This window comes from Bison bison, unplaced genomic scaffold (assembly GCF_000754665.1).
Source record: "Bison bison bison isolate TAMUID 2011002044 unplaced genomic scaffold, Bison_UMD1.0 scf7180017864508, whole genome shotgun sequence".
NCBI classification, from domain to species: Eukaryota; Metazoa; Chordata; class Mammalia; order Artiodactyla; family Bovidae; genus Bison; species Bison bison.
The window spans coordinates 7,453,771-7,472,960 of NW_011495064.1; the positions used below are offsets into that span (position 1 = coordinate 7,453,771).

The window sequence follows — 19,190 nt, forward strand, 5'->3', positions numbered from 1 at the left end:
GTCTGACCTCTGATCGTGGAGGCCAGAACACGCACATCCCTGGCACACAGGGAACCCTGGAGACTTGTAGACCCTGGAAGAACCATGTGGCTCTGCCCTGTTTTAACTTTTTAAACTTAATCAACACACTAGAGACTGTTCACATTTCAAGTACACTAATCAGAAACCCACACTCTGTGTGTGTGAGTCGCTCAGTCGTGTCCAACTCTTTGGGACCCCATGGACTGTAGCCCGCCAGGCTCCTCTGCCCGTGGAATTCTCCAGACAAGAATACTGGAGTGGGCTGCCAGTTCCTGCTCCAGGGAATCTTCCTGACCCAGGGATCAAAACCGGTCTCCCACATTGCAGGCAGATTCTTTACCATCTGAGCCCTGTTTGGGTTTGTTCATATTTGATAACGTGTGTTGGGAATGATGAAATCTCTGTTTTTAATTAAGTATATTGTTCAATTAGACTTAATGAGTCATGTGGCTGACAAACTCTTCCAGTTATGCCCATGTTCTCATTCAGAATAAGTCTGTGAACTGACTCAGGGTTCTATCTGCCGATTGCAATCGTCATGGTTTTGAAAGAGATGTTCCTGAGAACATTTTGTGCTTGTGAAGTATTTCCCCTGCTCTGCTCTGCAGTACCTTTGTCCAAAGTGCGGCTTCATGTCTCACACTCAGTTTTCTCTTACAAAATTTTCTCCATCTCTCCTGACTCTTTAACTAGAAATGATTCTTAATGTGATTACTGCAACATCAACTCTTGGGGGCATTCACCGTGACTACATCACAGCACTCCTTTCTGGATGTTTCCCAGGGCCTATAGGCAGCAGTTAGGCCATAAATATATCTATATTTTAATGGCCTACTTTTTCAAAGAAGATAGTTTCTTTTTTTCCCATTGTGCTGAAGCAAACGTGCTTTAAACCTTGTGGTTAAACAGACCCAGCCATTTGTTACAAACTTTTTATTTTGTATTGGGGTATAGCCAGTTCACAAAAATCTTGTGATAGTTTCATGTGGGCAGCAAAGGGACTCAGCCATATATAACGTGTATCCACTCTCCCCTAAACGCCTCTCCCATCCAGGCTGCCACATGACATTGAGCAGTTCCGTGTGTTAAATAGTAGGTCCTTGTTGGTTATCCATTTAAAATATATCTGTGTGCACATGTCCATCCCAAACTCCCTAACTATCCTTCCCCCCATCCTTCCCCCCAGCAACTATAAGTTTGTTTTCTAGGTCTGTGAGTCTATTTCTTTTTTGTAAATAAGTTCATTTGTATCATTTCTTTTTAGAATCCCCATATAAGCAATGCCATATGATATTTCTCCTCTTTCTGACTTACTTCACTCAGTATGACAATCTCTAGCCCCATCCATGTTGCTGCAATTGGCATTATTTCATTCTTTTCAATCCAGCCATTTTATTTTATATGCTAACAAACTCCCTCTCCTCAAAATACAGATAAAACCACGCCTCAAAGGACAATATTTGCGAAGTAAATACCAAGGTGATTCTTGGGTTGCAAATTCAATAGTGATGCACAATACCAATGCTGTTCATAGCTTTTGAGGTATCAGTTAGAATATAGTTTAACTTATTAAAAAAACTTATAATTTTGCATTGGGATATAGCCGATGAACAATATTGTGATAGCTTTAGGTAGACAATGAAGAGATTCAGCCATACATATACAAGGATACAGTGTAACTTTGAAAACCATTTTCCCTTAAGGATTCTGTCCCTTTGGATCAAGACAACCAGAAGTTTCTCAATGTGAGGGGAACTCGCTTACTCGTAAACAATGTGTCCATGGAGGACGCAGGCTACTATACCTGTGCCATGACGTATGCCCACAAAGGCAGGCAATACAACATCACCAGGAATATCAAACTCCGAGTTAAGAGTGAGTACTTGCCGTCAAGAAACCTCTGTACCCTGGTTCAGCAACAAGCATGGAAGGAAAAAATTAGGGCTCACGTAGAACTCTTTTTTACCCCCAGGTTGTTATTTCTTGATTGATTTTTTTAAAGAAATATTTTTAATTGAGGGAAAATTGCTTTGATTTCAATTGGTTTGATTTCACGTAGAATTCTTTGAGTGTCTTTGGTATGAGAGGAAAACAGATATGGCAAATCTCTTGGCACCAGGCTTATAAGACACTTGGAAGGATAGAAAGCTGGGTGATGTTATGAACAGTGAATCCCTGGGTAGGTGACAGGGTTCTAAGTCTGAAGTTAAAATATACACCACTAGAGGGAGCCAAACAGGAGTTCACTTGGAAGGTCCCTCTGCAAGGTCGGTTTGGAAGGCTTGCACCTCAAGGGCCAGTCATCAGAACCCAGTTGCCACAACTTTGTGTCTAATTCTAGGATGTGCATGCGTGATCACTTGGTGGGTCGTGTCCGACTCTTCGTGACCCCATGAACTGTAGCCCACCAGGCTCCTCTGTCCATGGGATTTCCCAAGCAAGAATACTGGAGTGGGTTGCCATTTCCTTCTCCTAATTCTAGGATACTAGGATTTTTTGGAGTTTTCAATGAGAAGTCTATACACTGGTATAGCTGGTGAAAAAAATCTCTCTTTTTTGATCTTCCCCAAGCATGTCTAGCCTGAAGGCTCAGACGGTAAACAATCTTCCTGCAGTGCAGGAGACCCAGGTTCAATCCCTGGGTTGTGGAAATCCCCTGGATTTGGAAACGACAAGCCACTCCAGTATTCTTGCCTGGAGAATTCCATGGACAGAGGAGCCTGGTGGGCTACAGCCCAGGGTATCACAAAGAGTCGGGCACGACTGAGAAAACTAAGCGACTAACACACAAGAGTGTCTCGTGGCTCTTGAAACCAGGGTTTGAAATAGCAAGGGTGCGCATTGGTTTACATGAGTTCTACCTGAAAATGATGTGTGAACAGCACCAATTAGCAAGTCAAGTTTGTTCACTGTTTCTTCCACGCCTCCTACGTGCTGGGCATCAAGCTTGGTGCAGAGGCACACGAGCGGTGAAGTCCTGGCCCCTGCTCTGGACAGTGTGGTGCTTCTCTTAATTTTATACGCTGAATAACTACACAGTCGGGGTCTTTTCAGGGCTTCCCAGGTGGCACTAGTGGTAAAGAATCCGCCTGCCAATGCAGGAGATATACGTGATGAGGGTTCCATCCCTGGGTCGGGAAGATCCCTTGGAGGAGGGACGGGCAACTCACTACAGTGTTCTTGCCTGGAGAATCCCATGGACAGATGAGCCTGGTGGGCTACAGTCCATGGGGTTGCAAAGAGGTGGGCATGACTGAGCAAGTGAGCACACACACACACACACACACACACACACACGGACATTTCAGAGAGCTTTGAAACTATGTTCAGGCATATAATTAGTCTATGAAGGGAAAAGATTTTCTTCTCCCAGAGAATACAGAGATCCAGTCTTATTACAGGGGAAATCGAGTCTTCCATGAATGGAAATCTCTGTGTCTGGTGAGGATTCAATCGCATCAGCCCCTTGCTCCCCCGCAGAGGGGATCCCCTAGAATCCCGCCCCCCTCCACCGTTATCCTGTTCATGTGATACAGCACAGGAACACGAGGGGGCGCCAACCTACCTATTATCCTGTGTCCCGACCACACTATGTCTCAGCCGTTTTCTAGGGTGGTCCTCCGCCAGCTGCGGCATCACTTGGGTACTCATCAGACACGCAGACTCTCAGGCCTCCTCCCAGACGTACTGAATAAGAAACAATGAGCAACCCATGTTTAATAAGCTCCCAGGTGATCCTGACATGCCCTGGAGTTTCGACCCAGGGATGTATCTCGTCCTTGGGGCATCTTTCTCCCCTATCTGCCTCCCTGAAGCAGCCCTGTGATCTTGGAGGGAGGCGCAGGCTCCTGGTCGTGATCTCGGTCACAGTGGAGAAGCCGGCTGCTCTCTGGGCTCGCCGGGGATGCTGCCTAAAGCTTATCCCACTAGGGTTTCAGATGCTCTTTAGTGGAAGACGCGAGGATAGGGCCGTGGTGGACATGGGCAGCCCTTCATCCACCCTTCGCTGTCCTTTCTGCCCCAGTTTAGATGCCCAGTTTCTTCAAGCTGCAGGGAGAACTGCCTCTTGGGGAGCTGGGCTCTGATTCCTCCACAGAGAGTCGATTTCCTCAATTACAAGCAGGTGGCCAAGCTGGGCTACCCCGTTTCTCTCTCAGTGTGGGGTTAACAGGCTTCCCAGGTGGCCATTCCCAGCGGCACCCACCTGCCAATGCAGGAGTCTCAGGTGGGATCCCAGGGTCAGGAAGAGCCCCTGGAGGAGGGCATGTATTCTTGCCTGGAAAATTCCATGGACAGAGGAACCTGGTGGGCTACAGTCCATAGAGTCGCACAAAGTCTGACACAACTGAAGCGACTTAGCACACACACACGTGGGGTTAGCATCACGAACAGGTGGTTCTGGATGTCCTGTGCCTTTTTTATTTTTCAGAAGTGACTCCAGGACTCTAGTGGCAGGGGTGGAGGGGGCTACTTTAGGGTGAGGAGCCTTTGAAGTAACACCCGTCCCGTGGACATCGAGAACATTCCTGTTAAGGGTTCATTCAGGAAGCTGGGGAGTGGAATGGTTAATTGTTATCGCAGAGCATAGAACATCTGCGAGAGGAATGTGTGTATAACTGGGGCTTCTTCCAGTAATCTCTCTTCTGGGAAAAGCGTTGGCCAAAGAGCCTCAATTTTGTGGCTAGCCGGTTTCCTTTGCCAGACAAAAGCCGAGACTCACAATGTCTGGCTCTGCTGCAAAAGAGAATTTAGCTAATTAGCTAAACAATAGACCCTGACCCTCAGCTCGCAATGAAGTGCTTCCTCATTGAATCTCCTTTCCTCCTGTCTTTCTCAGAAAGAGACGAGGAGACTATTCCTGTGATCATCTCTCCCCACCAGACCATCTCAGCCTCACTGGGTAAGGACCATGTGACCCATGGGGGTGCCTGCAATCTCAAACCTGGGGCCCCTGGACCCCCGTGTCACCCACTGTGCCTGCCCTAGGGGATGCATGTCTCAGGTGGAGACCCTCCCTGCAAGAAATAACAATGTTGTTACCCCAGTGCGAATTAACAAGTGTGAGCGAACATTTCTCTTTGTCAAATGTTCATAGAAATGACATTGTTGAGAAGCAGGCATATTTAACTTCTTGAAAACTCTACCAACAAAAACACTCAATGTAAAAAATCAGAACATTTATTGGCCATTGTTAACTACATGAAAGAAATAATTGATGGCATGATGTCCCAGGCAGCAACTGAGGTGTATTTAAAATATTAATAATTCACTTCACCAACATGTGGCTAATGCTAGCATTACACCCAAGGCTCAGACTGCCCTGCTGGCTCCCTGGAGACAGTTTCTTGTCGCTTCCTATCAGGTCAGTGGGTCAAGAGAGGTAATGCTTGTCAGAGGTTTTCGTTTTTCACCCTTTCACTGTTCCGGCCAGCACACTACTTTTCTTTTTTTTTTTTTAATTTAATTTTATTTTTAAACTTTACAATATTGTATTAGTTTTGCCAAATATCAAAATGAATCCGCCACAGGTATACCTGTGTTCCCCATCCTGAACCCTCCTCCCTCCTCCCTCCCCATACCCTCCCTCTGGGTCGTCCCAGTGCACCAGCCCCAAGCATCCAGTATCGTGCATCGAACCTGGACTGGCGACTCGTTTCATACATGATATTATACATGTTTCAATGCCATTCTCCCAAATCTCCCCACCTTCTCCCTCTCCCACAGAGTCCATAAGACTGATCTATACATCAGTGTCTCTTTTGCTGTCTCGTACACAGGGTTATTGTTACCATCTTTCTAAATTCCATATATATGTGTTGGTATACTGTATTGGTGTTTTTCTTTCTGGCTTACTTCACTCTGTATAATAGGTTCCAGTTTCATCCATCTCATTAGAACGGATTCAAATGTATTGTTTTTAATGGCTGAGTAATACTCCATTGTGTACATGTACCTCAGCTTTCTTATCCATTCATCTGCTGATGGGCATCTAGGTTGCTTCCATATCCTGGCTATTATAAACAGCAGCACACACTTTCTTATCAAACACTGTGAAGTCTAATAAGATGTCTTTCAATGCCAGCATCAACCCTGTGGGATGGTCTTATTTCTCCCATTTTCCAGAAGAAAAGATGCCTGGGGTGAGGGTGGTGGGGGTCATTGGCTCAGCGTCTGTCAAAAAGTCTCAGTTGAGTCTGGCTGGGGTTCAGACTCAGGCCTGTGTGTCTGTGAGGCCTGCACCTTTTGTGTGTGTTTGTTTTTATATAATCATTTTTTAGGTCTTATGCTCATTTATTAAACCCTGGCTGCAGAGTTCTGTCTATCTATCCATCTATCAATCACATGTCTATTGATCCATCAATCATTTATCTATCCATCCATCCATCCATTCATCTATCTACCTACCTACCTATCTCTTCTGTTTGGTCTTAGGCTTATATTTTAAGGGCTTTCCTGGTGGCTCAGATGGTAAAGAATCTGCCTGCAATGCAGGAGACCTGGGTTTGATCCCTGGATTGGGAAGATGCCCTGGAGAAGGGAATGACTGCCCACTCCAGTATTCTTGAGGCTTCCCTGGTGGTTCAAACAGTATTCTTCAGTGTTCTTGCCTGGAGAAGCCCAGGCATGGAAGAGCCTGGTGGGCTACAGTCTGTGGGGTTGCAGAGTCGGACACAACTGAGCAACTAGCATTTATATTTTAAACTTTAATTGGTGACCACGGAGCCTAGGGGGGCTCTTGCAGATGCTGGGGTTGTGGCCTGACACCTGAGTTGCAGCTCTGGAAGCCTCAGCTATCTTGGGTCTCAGAAGAGCTTTCTGGAAGCCTGGGGAGGTGGGGACCCAGGTCAGTGCTGACCCTGGCTCCTCCATGTTCCCCAGCCCACAAAACTTTACCTCCCACCCCGTTGCTTTGCACACATGGATGTGTCTGGCAGAGTCACTTGTGGCCAGATTGAATGGGCTGCTGCTGCCTGAGGAATCTTTTAAGGTCAGAGGGGTGTGCAGGAAGAACAAAAGCAGGCTTTCTGAGCCTGAAGTGGGGCCAGGGGGGCTAAAGGCCATGCCCCAGGGAGGCCCATCACTCGAGGACGATACGCATGGGAAGGATTTCTTCTTTTGTTCCCCACTTTGGTGACTAAAAAAAAAAAAACTTAGAGTGATTGAGGCAAGGGACTCAGGACCATCACATCACACAACTGTAGAAGGCACCCTTCATGTAAAACGTAGTGGCTTTTTCTTTTGAAAGAAGTTTTGATTTTGTATTGGGGTATAGCCAATTAACAATGTTGTGATGGTTTCAGGTGAACAGCAAAGGGACTCAGCCACACACATACATGTGTCCATTCTCCCCCAAACTCCCCTCCCCCCCAGGCTGCCACATGACATTGAGCAGAGTTCCCTGTGCTGTGCAGTAGGTCCTTGTTTGATCCATTTTAAATATCGCAGTGTGTACTTGTTCATCCCAAACTCCTTAACTGTCCCTTCCCCCGCTTCTTCCCTGCAGGCAACCGTAAGTTCAGTCTCTAAGTCTGTGAGCCTGTTTGTGTTTTGTAAGTTCATTTGTATAATTTCTTTTTACACTCCACATATAAGGGATGTCATGTAATATTCCTCCTTCTCTGTCTGACTCACTTCACTCCGCATGACAATCTCCACGTCTATCCATGTTGCTGCAAATGGCGTTATTTTGTTCTTTTCTATGGCTTAGTGATAGTCCATTGTATATATGTGCCACATCTTTGGGCTTCCTTGGTGGCTCGGATGGTAAAGAATCTGCCTGCAGTGCAGATTCAATCCCTGGGTCAGGAAGATTAACCTGGAGAAGGGAATGGAAACCCACTCTAGTATTCTTGCCTAGAGAGTCCCATGAACAGAGGAGCCTGGCGAACTACAGTCCGTAGGGTCGCAAAGAGTCAGACACGACTGAGCGACTCACACACACACAATATTCCCTTGTATATATATACCACATCTTCTTTATCCATTCCTCTGTGGACAGTTAGGTTGCTTCCATGTCCTGGCTGTTGTAAATGGTGCTGCAGTGAACACTGAGGTGCGTGCATCCTCTTGGACCATGCATGTAGAACACAGTGACCTTTGAAGGGGTTAATCCCAGATGAGCACGACCTGGGTGGAGAGCGCCCTGGGCAAACAGGAGAGCCGGGACCAGCAGTGGGCAAAGAGAATGCACACACACACCCGGATTTTTGGAGGCAGCGAGAATGAACTGTGGAGGAAGGTGGCCTGAGACTTCAGAATGCTCTGTAGGAGCCCAGTGGCCTTGGGAAGCTGTTTGCTTCTGGCTTTCCATCTGCCACGAGGAAGGAGCTGGAGATGCTTAGTAAATACTGACGCTCAAGGTGAAAGCTTAAGGGAACTAACATTCCTTCTAAGAAAAAATAATAGTGTGTTGAGGGTGTCTGAGAAGTGAAAGGCCCACTGCTCATCCACATATAAGGGATGTCATATAATATTTCTCCTTCTCTGTCTGACTTATTCACTCCGCATGACACGTGACCCCTGTCCGCCAGCTGGGTTCTGACGTCTGATGCGCTGTCTTGCTGTCACAGGGTCCAGGCTGACAATCCCATGTAAGGTGTTTCTGGGAGCCGGCATACACACAACCACTCTGCTGTGGTGGACAGCCAACAACACCTTCATAGAGGATGCCTACCATGGGGGCCGCGTGACCGAGGGCGAGCGCCAGTAAGTGATGGGGCGGATCTTCCTTGTCCCCTGGGCGCAGCTGTTTGTGACCCTCCGCAGACGTCACTTCCTTGTACAGACGGTGTCCTAGCCAACCCATCCTATATGACGTACACACACACACCACAGTACAAACCTATATATATATATTTTAAATTCTAATCTGTTGGATTTTTAGCATGTTTGACATTGAGCTTTGCTAAGAATCACCAACTGCTCTTGAGAATCAAGGCTTGTAATGCTATGAGTTGAGTAGCAGCCTAATACTTGGTTGGTGTTGCCTCTTCTAGTTGTTTAATTAAACCTTTTTCTCTCGAGTGTTGCAGTTTTCAAATACTTTGAGCTAACATGTGTCCATTCCTGACTTTGCAACCTAGGAGTCCAACATTTTCAGAGCCCTTAAAGAGACCCTGAGATGTAGCAGCTGGATCTGAGCCCCGTCTATTTCTCAGGAAACCCTGAGCTACCACGGTCTCTAAGGGAGGATGCTATGAAAGAAAGCGAGAACTCTGTTCTCATAAGCCTTCTTCTCTGGAAAACGTTTTCTCCCTCTGAACGCGGAACAGTCACGCCTTGTAAATGGGAACCATTTTTTGTGTGAGGAAGGCAGACCCTTCCATATTCCAAATTATAAAGGATTTTAATTTATTTTTAAATTTTATTTATTTTTTATAAAGGATTTTTAAATTGTAGTGTCAGTACTCTGAATTTGCCTGAATTTTTGCCTGCCAAATTCTTGTCTTTTTGGAAAGATCTATCCAACATGACCTTTCTAGATGCAGTTTAGTGGATAGAAATTAGGTGTGGTTAGCACAACCTTTTGCTTGTGGATCCTCATTGCAAGAAGTTTGGGCAGGACTCACATGCCACATGCCAGCTTGCTCATACTATCCATTTACTTAAAGGAGCCTATTTTTTCCCCCATAGATGAAAAAAGAAAATAGTCCTAGTGGACCCACAGCCATGATATTTTTATTTGTACTAATAAATAATGTGAGGCATCTTTGGATTCCTGTAACATTACAAATGGCAGTGATGTTGACTAGAGCCCTCCCCCACGTCTGCTGCCCTTGGTTCTGAACTTGAACTTCCAGAGAGCTGGCAGTGAATGGTGATGAGAACAGACGCAGAGGAGGATGGATTCCTGGAAACTCCCTCCCTCCCTTCAATATGCAAATGATTGGCTGGTCATGCAGTCCAATTTCCCCAGACTAGACATTTCTGTTCCCACCAATGGTTCATTGTTCATCAAGAGCCTTAAAAAGTGAGCCCCCCGACCTGTTTATCCAAAGAAGCTGGCTTCTGTAAGTTCGCATTGTCACAAGCATCCTATCACAGCTACCAGCATCTTGAGAGTTACTCTTATCTTCAGGAATAGGCTTAGAAAATCTCCCAAGTAAATAACAACTGTAATGGCAAGTCGCCCTAACTTGGTAAATCGTGCCATCAGTTTAAGTCCAGCGGAGCTCTGAGGATGTGTAGGTGTCTGCATTGAGAAGACAAGCCGGCCTTTGACAGCGGATGTTGAACTGTTTTCTCACTCAGGGCATACTCAGAAAACAATGAGAACTACATTGAAGTGCCACTGATTTTTGATCCTGTCAGAAGAGAGGATTTGCACACGGATTTTAAATGTGTTGTCCGTAATACGATGAGTTCCCAGACGCTTCGTACCACGGTCAAAGAAGGTATGGATTTCGGGGGCGGGTCATGAAAGGGAAAGACAAGTGTTGGGTGCTCTGTGGATGTGAAACAAAGGTCCTGGTTCATCAGGTGGTTACTTAGGTGAATCTGTGAGTTTTCTGTTAGTGGAGCTCAGAAAACACATCTCTCCGTATTTGTGAATGTTTTTGGTAGGGTGGAGGCTGGCTTTGGGAGATTATACTCAAAGGAAAATTTAAAGAGGAAGCTGATTTTTTGGAAAAAAGACAAAATGGTTCTGTGATAGGTTAAAAAACAAAACCAAACCCTGTGTTTCCTGTGGTTCTGCCGGATCAACAGGGCCAGTGTGCTTCCCTGACCCCTCGAGGCGGGTAGGAGGTTTTTCATCCTGAGGTTGAGAAACTTCATCCTCCCAGGACTGGGGATTGGGAGGTACCCAGAGCTCAAGTGGGTTTAGGGTTAAAGCCATCAGTCACCAGGAAATAGGGCTTCTCTGGTTGCTTAGTGGTAAAGAATCTGCCTGTGATGCAGGAGAAAGGGGTTTGATCCCTGGGTTGGGCAGATCCCCTGGAGAAGGGAATGGCAACCCACTCCACTATTCTTGCCTGGAAAATCCCATGGACAGAGGAGCCTGGCGGGCTATAGTCCATGGGGTCACAAGGAATTGGACAAAACTGAGTGACTAAACAACAACATTAGGAAATAAAGTGCAAGACTGTAGCTAGATCAACTCACTGCTCATGGAAGAACATTGAAACAAGGAGGAAAGAAAAACCTGATTATCCTTTTGACGTGGCTCAGCTGGTAAAGAATCCTCCTGGAATGTGGGAGACCTGGGTTTGATCCCTGGGTTGGGAAGATCCCCTGGAGAAGGGAAAGGCTACCCATTCCAGTATTCTGGCCTGGAGAATTCCATGGACTGTTATAGTCCATGGGGTTGCAAAGAGTCGGACACAACTGAGCAACTTTCAAAATTAAAAAAAATCACTTTGAAAGATCGATTTCTTCTCAGTGTTTGAGTGCTGAGCAGAAAAGGGAGGTGTAAGTGATGTAGTCTGTCAGCTGCTCGAAGGACAAGAAGGGAAGAGACAAAGTGATTCCCACTGGGGACCTTACCCTGACTTCATCACAATCAGTAAACACAAGCCCCCTACATTTGGGTGTTTGCAGAGGAGGCAGCTGCGGACAAGTTTTTTTTAAGTTGAGAGTTATTTCTGGAGGGCACCCAGAAAGAACAATACCTATGATCCAGGCCCCCACCAGGCTGCACCCACTTCCTACAGTGACCATGGAGGAGCTGGGGGTGGGTGGGGGGAGGATGTGAAAAACCACCAGATACTGGCCCCAGAAAGCTGAGATGTATAGGAAAGGATGGTTTTAGTTAGCCCAGACTCTTGCATCTTCCCATACAGAGAAAAGCACTGAATTCCTTAACTTGAAACATCAGGAAAGCTTTTAATGGACAGTTGAGGATCTGGATAAGCCTTAGGGCAGGAATGACCACACAGTGTAACTTCTCTGCAACCATTCTCTGTACACACCAGCATGCCCTGCTTGAGCCACTGGTTGACAATGCAGAATCCTGGGTTCACCCCCAGACCTACCCAGTGAAATTCTTTCGGGGGGAGGCCAAAGCCTGACTGACCACAGAGCTCACAGCTGAAAGCTTCCACCAGGGCTCAGAGGTGCCTCCCAATAGTGGCTCCAAAAACGAAAGCTTCACTCGGTTTGTGGAATTTTAAGATGCAAGAATCATCTGGAGAAATTGCCTGAGAATGTGTTTTTTCCCGAAAATCGGCAGAGTAGGATAAATAGTATCTCAGAAATGTAGAATTCTGGCCTCCTCATCCATGTGTGATCAATAATCAGAGCCTCTTTTGTGAATCTAACAAGTAATATACTTATGAACCTTTTCATCAATTTTTATTGGAGCATAGTTGCTTTACCGTGTATTAATTTCTGCTGTACAGCAAAGTGAATCAGCTATATGTTTACATTTATCTCCTCCTTTTTTGGATTTTCTTCCCTTTTAGGTCACCACGGAGCACTGAGTAGAGTTTCCTGTGCTATACAGTAGATTCTTATTAATCATGTTTTATACAGTGTCAATCGTGTATATATGTCAATCCCAACTTCCCAGTTCATCCCCCACCTCTATTGTTCTCTCTTGGTATCCATACATTTGTTCTCTACATCTGAACTATACCTTCTCTAATTCCATCTTTACTCTTTTTTGTGCTTTTATATTTATTTTATTGAGATATTATTCACATACCACAACAGTCACCATTTTAAAGTGTTAAAATATACTTGTTAACTTTCTAAAATTTAATTTTTATTATATTTTGGAGTATAGGTGGTTTATGATGTTGTATTACTTTCAGGTGTACAGCTCAGTGATTCAGTTATACATACACACGTATCTATTCTTTTCTGGATGCTTTTCCCGTATGGGTTATTGCAGAGTACTGGGGAGAGTTCCCTGTGCCATACAGCACGTCCTTGTTAGTAATCTATTCTATATAGTGTGTATATGCCAATTCCAACCTCCCAATTTATCCCTCTCCTGCAGCACTTGTTAACTTTTAATCAACACTTGCTTCCTATATTTTCATAACACAGAGCTGCAAAGGAACAGAATTAAAAACAGCTGGATCCAGGCAATAATCTTGACACCTAAAGCTCCTTTATCCCAGATTTTTCTTTTCCTTTGTTACTTTACTGACTCTTCCTGACACCCAGGCTCCCTGGAAAAGGACATATTATACCCTGGCCACATCACAGTTAGCCAGCAAAGACCTCGATAGACCCCTTACTGCATACAGTCCAGCAGGTGGAACAAAATTAGACCTTGACACATGCCCCACCCCCGCCGAAATCCACACTGCTTCTCTCTGCTGGATATTTGTTCTACCTGACTTTGTTGTTGTTGTTATTTATTTCTTTACCCACTGTGGGGCACATGGGATCTTCCCCAACCAGCGATCAAACCCATGCCCCCTACACTGGAAGCTTGGAGTTGGACTGAACTGGTTGTTCAGTCACTATGTCTGACTCTTTGTGACCTCACGGACTGCAGTACGCCAGGCTTCCCTGTCCTCACCGTCTCCCAGAGTTTGCTCAAACTCATGTCCATTGAGTCGGTGATGCCATCCAACCAACTCATCGTCTGCCATCCCCTTCTCCTTTTGCCTTCAGTCTCGCCCAGCTTCTGGGGCTTTTCTAGTGAACCACTGGATTGCCAGGAAATTCCTGTTTACCTTCCTTGTTTCCATAATGCCGTCAATATCATTCTCAGTACTCTTGATCCGGGCGTCCTTCTCTGTAGAGTGCACGGCAGTGTCCCATTTGGCCGCAGGAGCTTGTTCACAGCTCATGTGTCTCTGTTCTTCCTACAGCCGCCACGTTCTCCTGGGAGATCATGCTTGCCCCGCTGTCCCTCATCGTCTTGGTTCTGGGGGGCATATGGATGCACAGACGGTATAAGCGCAGAACTGGAAAAGCCTATGGTTTGATGGAGTTAAAGACTGGCCATCCAGACTCGCAATCCTATCCGAGTAAAATAAAGGAAATAAAATAGTTCAAATCAAACCATGTCCTTTCCAACGGGAGCGGCTCAGCTTTGTGAAGGATGCTGTTCTTTTCCTCAGTTATTTACCAAAGCTACTGTGTGTATAGTGGGTTTGTAGTGAAAGACTGAAATGTCCACGTAATGTTTACTGTGAAACCAGATCACGGGAACCAGGGTGCGTGTGGGTGGGTGTGAGGCGCTCTTTGAATAAGAGTTGAAAACATCAAAATGAGTTTTGAAATTCATTTATTCATTTCATAACAGTGTGTTAAAAGTTCTATGTCGACTATGTTCTATGGCAGACGTTCTAGATACTAAAATAGTGAAGGCGTGGTTTTCCTTTTGGAAGGGTGGGATTTTATCTCGAAACTGGAAAGGATGATTTAGAAATACTAAAGAGGAAGAATCCTCAAGAACTGGTAAATGCTTTTTAAAAGGACGGTCCAGAAAATGGTAATTTCAAATAGATGGTCTGAAAAATACGTAACGTACCAGTAAATGGAGAAATGGATTCAGCTTTCATAATTAAACTTCTGAAAATAAAGAGGAAGAGTGTTGAGATGGTTTATACACATTGTGGGGAAAAAAATCACAGCCTCTTTTATATAATATACCAAAAATAAATTCCTGCTAAGTTAATGAGTTAAATTAAAAAATCAAATTGCAGAGAAATTGGCATGACTCACTCCTTTACCTATTCAAGTCTTTGTTCAAATGTGATCTTCCCAAAGGCCCTTATAGTTCAGTTCAGTTCAGTAGCTCAGTCGTGTCCAACTCTTTGCAACCCCATGAATCCCAGCACGCCAGGCCTCCCTGTCCATCACCAACTCCCGGAGTTCACTCAGACTCACGTCTATCGAGTCTGTGATGCGATCCAGCCACTCATCCTCTGTTGTCCCCTTCTCCTCCTGCCCCCAATCCCTCCCAGCAGCAGAGACTTTTCCAATGAGTCAACTCTTTGCATGAGGTGGCCAAAGTATTGGACTTTCAGCTTTAACATCAGTCCTTCCAAAGAACACTCAGGACTGATCTCCTTTAGGATGGACTGGCTGGATCTCCTTGCAGTCCAAGGGACTCTCAAGAGTCTTCTCCAACACCACAGTTCAAAAGCATCAATTCTTTGGCGCTCAGCTTTCTTCACAGTCCAATTCTCACATCCACACATGACCACAGGAAAAACAATAGCCTTGACTAGATGGACTTTTGTTGGCAAAGTAATGTCTCTGCTTTTGAATATGCTATCTAGGTTGGTCATAACTTTCTTTCCAAGGAGTAAGCGTCTTTTAATTTCATGGCTGCAGTCACCATCTGCAGTGATTTTGGAGCCCCCCAAAATAAAGTCTGACACTGTTTCCACTGTTTCCCCATCTATTTCCCATGAAGTGATGGGACTGGATGCCATGATCTTCATTTTCTGAATGTTGAGCTTTAAGCCAACTTTTTCACTCTCCTCTTTCACTTTCTTCAAGAGGCTTTTTAGTTCCTCTTCACTTTCTGCCATAAGGGTGGTGTCATCTGCATATCTGAGGTTATTGATATTTCTCCCGGCAATCTTGATTCCAGCTTGTGCTTCTTCCAGCCCAACGTTTCCCATGATGTCCTCTGCGTATAAGTTAAACAAGAGCCCCTCTACTTCCATCCTTCTGTGTCCCCCCACCAGCTGTGCTTTGTGTCATTTTTGCTCTTACCCACACCAGACCTTCCGTTTTATATTTGCTTGTTTATTTTATGTCTGTTTTCCCCACCAGCATGGGAGATCCTTGAGGGCAGAGATATTATTTTGGTCTCAACTATACTCCCAGTACCTAGAATCAAGCCTGCTGTTCACTGGGCATTTAATAATTATTTGTAGAATAGAAGAAAATAGGATGAATTCTCTTTATAGCAATAGATGGACAGGATTCATTATGTTACCATTTCTGCATAATAGAACAATAAAAGCAAAATGTCAAAGAAACTGCATCAAGCAAGATCAAGGCATTAATAACTATAATTTTCAGAGGGATTCAAGGTTTTAAGAAAGGTGTCAGAACTGAACAGATGAAAGAACATGAGTAAAGAATTGCAGAGGAAACAAGCACCGAGGAACTGTGGTTTCCATAATAATCAGAGATGAATTAAAGAAGCACTCACATACTTTTGCTGTCGTTCAGTTGCTAAGTCCTGTCTAACTCTTTGTGACCCCATGGACTGCAGCACACCAGGCTTCCCTGTCCTTCAGCATCTCCTGGAGTTTGCTCAAACTCATGTCCATTGAGCTGGTGATGCCATGCAACCATCTCATCCTCTACTATCCAGTGTTAAAAGGTGATACCAAGATCATTACAAAACAGTCACCCTCACACCCTGTGATACCGTGTATACATTGGCACTGGGAGGTGACAAGGTATACCCGCGATGCCAGTGGGGTGCTGGGACCAGCTTCCAGTCCTGTGCGTGTGGGTTCAGTCGCATCTGACTCTTTGCGACCCCGTGGACTGTAGCCCTCCAGGCTCCTCCATCTGTGGAATTTTCCAGGCAAGATTACTGGAGTGGGTTGCCACTTCCTACCCCAAGGGATCTTCCTGACCCAGGGATCGAAACAGAGTCTCCCGCATGTCCTGTTGGCAGGCAGGTTCTTTACCACTGCACCACCTGGGACCAGCTTGCACCTTCTTAAAGAGCCAGTGTGTCATCTCCTCTCTACTCTGTTCAGTGATGTCATCTGTAGCTTAAAACCAACTCTGGTAGGAGAATTTACATCACAGAAATTGGCAAATGCCACAAGTTTCCCCTCTGCGGTACCCCACTATGAGGACCATAGAGATGCCCAGTACTGCTATTCCTGGGAACTTAGGACCTGATTCAGTAAAATAGGAGATAGCATTCAGTGAAACTTACCACCCTGATGATGAAACATTATGCCTCAGTAATAAGTGATAATTATCAAGATTCTGAGACCAGGATATTTATAATATTAAAGTAAGTTTGTATGCAAAACAGAAGTTGTCTTATACAATTGGACTGCACCCCACAGGTCTGCAAGCCTTGTAATTGCCCAAGAAAGCTTGGAAACGGTGGCAGAGACGTGAGTGGCTTGTTGGATGGGGCCAAGTGGCCTGGAGCCACCGCCCACCATGGCTGGCTAGCAGCACAGGGTGGCAGTCTTCGCTCCTGGGGGAGCAGGAAGTGTTAGTTGCTCAGTCGTGTCCGACTCTTGGCCACCCCATGGACTGCAGCCCACCAGGCTCCTCTGTCCATGGGATTTCCCAGGCAAGAATACTGGAGTGGGTTGCCATTTCCTTCTCAGGGGATCTTTCCAACCTGGGGGTTGAACCTGAGTCTCCTGCATTGCAGGCAGATTCCTTAAGCTGAGCTACCAGGGAAGAGCAGGAAGCTACCGGTTCTAAAGGGAACTGATGCAGATTGGCTTATTGGTTACCCGAGAAACCAGCTTCAGGCCTGACCTCACAGGCCCTCAGGTTAAAGACATTTCCCCTTAATAAGCTAGCAGGTGGAGCCCTTCTGGCCTAAGGATCAGAACAGTCTTGGGCCTGGAGCAGAGGGAGAGCACTCTCGTGTGAGTGGGCATAGGGGAAGTCCATATGATTCACGTGTGGGACGCACAGAGAGCAAGAGAGGAGCCACTCTTGCGTCCTGGGCCCATGCAGTTTAAATGGTTGCAGTGATGTTAAAATTTGTTTGCATTGAGACAAGGAGAAAAACAAAACCCAGAGACTTTGAACACATGTTTCTTAGGTTCACGTCAAGCTGCCTTCGTGATCCTGCACGAGCCCTTTCATCTCATGGTAGGTCAGTCTTCTTATCTGAAAAATGGGGATAGTAACAGGCCTGACCCTGGAGTCTTTAATAGAGTCTTTTGCTCTTTTTGTTTATTTATTATTATTATTTTTTGAGTCTTTGGCTCTTTAATAATCAAAAACCATAGTGGGAATTCCCTGGCAGTCCAGTGGTTAGGACTCCAGGGCTTTCATTGCTGTGGAGGTCGGGTTTCACCTCTGGTTGGGGAAACTAAGATCCTACAAGCTGAGTGGCAAGGCAAAAACAAAAACAAAAACAAAAACACCTAGGAATAGACAGAAGTAAATATTTAGACCATTTACTTAGAACCATTACTTCTAAACATCTAGAAGTAAATGTTTAGACCAAAGGTCAGCAGATGAGTTTTCTGGCCAAATCCAACATGGCCTCTGTTTCTATAAATTCAGTTTTATCAGGACACAGGAAGGCCTGTCTGTGGATGGACCGTCCACGGCTACCCTGGCTCTTTGAAGGTGGGGCTGAGTAGTGGAGTTCTGGCTGGAGAATTTACCCTCTGGCCCTTTACAGAAAAGGTTTGCAGATGGCTGGTTTAGACAAGAGATGATGGGCAGTTTTGACCCTTCATTTTAGATTCCCTGTTACTATCATCTCTCCCCTTCTTTGCCTGTTTTCAAAGCTGGTGAAGAGAGAGACGTGAGATGGAGCAGGCAGAGGTCTTTTGCATCCATCAGGAACTTTCACATGAAGGAGTGGAAAGTGAGGTTGGAGATGGTGGATAGGAGAGAGCCTTGTGAATGGCTGCTCCAGATGTTTCTCCTTTGCTGGGTCTTCAGCTCAGGGGCCACGTGGCATTCATCCTGCTTTCCTCCTGGGGCCCCTCCTTGCGGGCTCTTCACCCCACCTTCAGATCTGGGCGGCTTCAGCCATGACCCAGAAAAGGAGCAGCCTGCAGCCAGGAGAGCCACCACTACCAGACTCTACCTGACAGCTCCCTTACGCATTTCCTCTCCTCTCTGAAGATTTGAAGTCTGGGTCACGTTGTCAGAGAAAGTGGGAGACACTCGGGGAGTCTGGGGCACTGATTTATGATCATATCCAGGGGTAAGTGGGACACCTGGGCTTCCCAGGAGGCCTTAGTGGCAAAGAACCCGCCTCCCCGTGTAGGAGATTTAGGAGATGTGGGTTTGATCCCTGGGTTGGGAAGATCCCCTGGAGGAGGAAATGGCAACCCACTCCATATTCTTGCCTGAAAAATCCTTTGGACAGAGGAGCCTGGTGGGCTTCAGTCCATGGGGCTGCAAAGAGTGAGACACGACAGAAGCGACTTAGCACGCATGCACAGTCTAGCGCTGGAGTGGGAGTGATGCGCGTGGAATAAGACTGGCTGTGTGCTGACCGTTGCTTACACCGGTCATGTGTGCAGGACATTCCTTACACCAATCTCTCTATAAAAGTTTCCGTCACAGGG

At 45.8% G+C, this 19,190-nt stretch overlaps 1 protein-coding gene across 2 annotated transcripts in view; it reads left to right on the forward strand.

Moving 5' to 3' along the window:
• The window catches only part of IL1R2 (interleukin 1 receptor, type II), a 39,335-nt gene extending 24,725 nt beyond the window's left edge, over positions 1-14,610 (forward strand). For both annotated transcript variants that reach the window (XM_010829657.1, XM_010829656.1), the window contains exons 5-9: positions 1,725-1,896; positions 4,859-4,921; positions 8,592-8,727; positions 10,273-10,415; positions 13,788-14,610. In XM_010829657.1, the coding sequence (XP_010827959.1) occupies positions 1,725-1,896; positions 4,859-4,921; positions 8,592-8,727; positions 10,273-10,415; positions 13,788-13,969 (696 nt within the window). In that variant the 3' untranslated portion in view covers positions 13,970-14,610. The remainder of the gene's footprint in view (positions 1-1,724; positions 1,897-4,858; positions 4,922-8,591; positions 8,728-10,272; positions 10,416-13,787) is intronic.
• Positions 14,611-19,190: the final 4,580 nt, after the last annotated feature.